Source organism: Eurypyga helias, unplaced genomic scaffold (assembly GCF_000690775.1).
Source record: "Eurypyga helias isolate BGI_N326 unplaced genomic scaffold, ASM69077v1 scaffold25803, whole genome shotgun sequence".
Classification (NCBI taxonomy): domain Eukaryota; kingdom Metazoa; phylum Chordata; class Aves; order Eurypygiformes; family Eurypygidae; genus Eurypyga; species Eurypyga helias.
This window is the reverse complement of record NW_010243523.1, coordinates 21,216-24,691: the sequence shown is the minus strand read 5'-3', so window position 1 is coordinate 24,691 and position 3,476 is coordinate 21,216. Positions and strand designations below refer to the sequence as shown.

General features: G+C 47.6%; 1 protein-coding gene across 1 annotated transcript; it reads right to left on the bottom strand.

Annotated features, from left to right (window-relative positions):
- Positions 1–1,450: 1,450 nt before the first annotated feature.
- On the bottom strand, positions 1,451–1,807 carry TAL2 (T-cell acute lymphocytic leukemia 2). Its single transcript, XM_010149462.1, has one exon. The coding sequence runs from the start codon at positions 1,802–1,804 to the stop codon at positions 1,451–1,453; it is 354 nt and encodes a 117-aa protein (XP_010147764.1). The 5' UTR covers positions 1,805–1,807.
- Between the last annotated feature and the right edge of the window lie 1,669 nt (positions 1,808–3,476).

Here is a 3,476-nt window from a genome sequence, read left to right as displayed (position 1 = left end):
CAGTCAGCTCGGTACACAGGCAGCATGCCCCCAGTCTTGTCCATGATCTTGGTAGTCCACCTGGGTAGACATCAACCCAGCTTCATGCAAGCCCAGTGACACATCACCAGGGTCTTACAGGTGACAGCAAGGATGTGTGCAGCCCAGTTCTTTGTCCTGCTGCAGCAAAAACAGTGCTGGTTCAGGAACGCAGTGCCCCAGACTCACAACACTCAGCCCTGTGCCAACGGGGTGCCACAGTGCACCAGTGGTATTGGCCCAGCACCTTCTGCCAAGCCCAAATATGCTCCAGGTGCTTCTGCACCCAGCTCAGGACGGAGCACTTCTCACTGATGTTCCCATGAAGGTTTTCACAGTGCATCACTGAGAACTTTCTCCTGAGTCCTCTCTTACAAAACAAGACCTCTCCCATCACTACAGCTGTTGAAGAACAAAGACATTTAGGTACCAAAAAATTTGATGGGCTTTTAGGGCAGCTGGAATGTAGCTCACATGCACACTGTCAATGCTATGGAGGAGGTTTACTCTGCTTATGACTATGTTTTCTTTTATTTTAAGTAGGCATTTTTACTTTAACCTAATGTTTAATTTTGTTTAATAGCATTTTGCGCTGATACTATGGTTTCCTCCAGTCTCCTGGAGAAAGATGTGGCCAGGTACATGGGCTATGACTTGTATTTTCAAAACCAAAGAATCAGGCTGGAATTAAAATTCATAGACTCAAGAGTGAGTGCAATTAGCCCCTGGAACCACTGCTGGAGAACTGTGGCAAATACAACATCTCCCAAAATCTTTCACTACCAAGGCCAGGTGTCTCTGCTTAGAAAATTTTGTGATTTAGTCATTATGCCTTAGCTCAGCAGTGTTACCTCAAGTATTTTCAAAACCAAAGAATCAGGCTGGAATTAAAATTCATAGACTCAAGAGTGAGTGCAATTAGCCCCTGGAACCACTGCTGGAGAACTGTGGCAAATACAACATCTCCCAAAATCTTTCACTACCAAGGCCAGGTGTCTCTGCTTAGAAAATTTTGTGATTTAGTCATTATGCCTTAGCTCAGCAGTGTTACCTCAAAATAGCATGGGAGAATTATCTCTTTTCCCTGTCAAAAACACTGGATGAATTTCTGTGGCCTGATTTATGGAGAAGATCAGGGCAGAAGACCCTTGGACTTGGCTGTGACAGCAATGGACTTGGCTGTGACAGTCTTGGACTTGGCTGTGACAGCAATGAGTCCTTCCAGGTTCCCAGAGGCTGCCCTCTGGTCTTCAGGTTGCTGGCTGACCAAGAATTTCCTTTCCTATTAAATAAAAATGTATACCAACTAAAATAGCAATAAATATAAATATAAATAAGTAAATAATCACAGTACATAGAGGGGCAACCCACAGATTCTGCAAGAAGAGGGGGACTATCAGACTAACACCAAGACCTCATGTTTCATTGTCTGCTATGGAGATGATGTCTGTGACCAATACTCTACTGTATTGCTGCTCATGCCAGGAGAGGAGACACCACAGTTTTCAATTATAGTCAGCTTCTCCATGCTTTGCAAGCATGGGGCTTGCTGGAAGAACCCCAGGATGCTGCCCCGTGCTGCCACTGCTGTCTGCTGCAGGCCTGGCTCTCCCAGGACCTTGACGAGGAAGTTGATGTATCTCATAGCTAACCGGAGTGTCTCATTCTTGCTCAGTTTTTTGTCTGGTGGGTGGGTGGGAATGAGTTTCCTCAGCTTGGCAAAGGCGCTGTTGACATTTTGCTGCCTCCAGCGCTCCCTGGTGTTGGTGAAGATCTTCCTTGTCATTCTCAAGGTGCTGCAAAGTAAAAGAGAGAGTGAGTGGATGCTGGATACCCCTGACTTTAATGCAGGTTGCTGCTCTGAGGGCACCATAACCTCTGGGCCAGCTGCAAGCACACGGTGGTGCTATGTATTTCTAATTTTTGCCCTCTGAGTGCTGCACATCCTGCACAGGTTCACCCTAAACCCTAAAGTCATGTCCCCATTCTCAGCCATGATCATAAGCCTTGCAGCTGCAACCAGATGCCAGAGTAAGGATTGTAATGTAAAGTAAATGTAGTTTAATTTCCTCATACAATGCTTTGGTGCTGGTATGAACCCAGCCTCTCCAGGCTCCACAGAGTTCCCCTGCAGCAGAATACCTAATAGCTTATGTATTAGTCATCCCAGCAGGCTGTGTGAGGGACACCCGGGGACACCCGGGGAAGGCAGACAGGCAGACAGGCAGGCACAGGGCAGAACATATCCTTGTTTTCACAGCTGAGTTCACCTCTTCCTGGGGGCTGATCCCAGCTGGCCCAAACTTGGTGAGCCATGTCTGGACCTAAGACAGGTGGACCCTCTTCATGGAGCTTCAATGAGCCAACAGCCAACACTATGTACATATGTGATTACGGTTATTTCAGGACATTACTCCAGGGAAGCAACAGTACAGTTCCCTGCCCAGCCTACACTGACTGCTCACTGCTGCCGGCAGAGAGCCTCCAGTCTGATCCATTCTGGCTTCTGCTTTAGCCTCTGAGAGCTGCCAGGGCTAAGCCACAAGTGTCATGAGTGCAGGCTGCAGAGAGAAAGTGTGATTCCTACAAAACGTGCAGACATCCCAGCCAAAATGTCCATGTAGGTGTCCACGGTGCCTCACAGAGCTGAGCAAAGGGAAACCAGTGTCTAGAGCAGGCCTGGCAACAGAAGACTACTGTGAAAGGGGTAATTTTAAATGCCCTTTACCAGAAAGGTCATCAAAATCTCTTGGGGTTACCCTAACCCTGCTCCTACTGCCATTGGAATGAGTCTTCCCTTCTCTCACAGCCCTGCACACAGACAGTTGGAGCAAGGAAAAACTGTCTTCAGCCAAGACGCTAAAGGACAAATGCTTCTACTTACTCTCTCATGCATGTGAAAACCTCAGCTTTTTATATTCATTGACAAACTAATCCTTACAGCAGTCCCATGGAGGACTGGGAGTTGTGGGGGATAGCACCCTTCACTCTGAGAACATGGAGTGACAGTCCAGCTGTGCTCTCATGTCCATGCAAAGCAACCTCATACCATGAGAGACACTTGGGATTCACCAGAGCATGTGGTAATAGTCCGGGTGAATAAAGAAATCCCACTGTGACTGTGGGTTTGATTGGGGTGTCCTGGCAGGCAGAGAAGATGGGCATGGCAGACAAGGAAGTTCCCTTCCAGCTCCTTCAAGCCCCAGTACAGAACTGATGGCAACTGACCAGGAAAACACATTTAAAGGGTTGTAAATCATCTCAGAGACATGTTCAGAGACCTCAGCCAGAGACACAGCTAATACAGATGCACCCGTGTGTACTATATATGGCTACACTTATGCCACCCGTACCTCCCAGGGTCCTCTTGGCCGTAGCCTTTACAGAGCTAACACATTTCTATTTTGGTAGAAGTCTGAAATTACTATCAGGCCCAGCTGTCCACTCTGCCTTTAGGG

Bases quoted from the DNA above. Each gene is read 5' to 3' on its own strand.
- TAL2 (XM_010149462.1), bottom strand. From the start codon at position 1,804: ATGACAAGGAAGATCTTCACCAACACCAGGGAGCGCTGGAGGCAGCAA.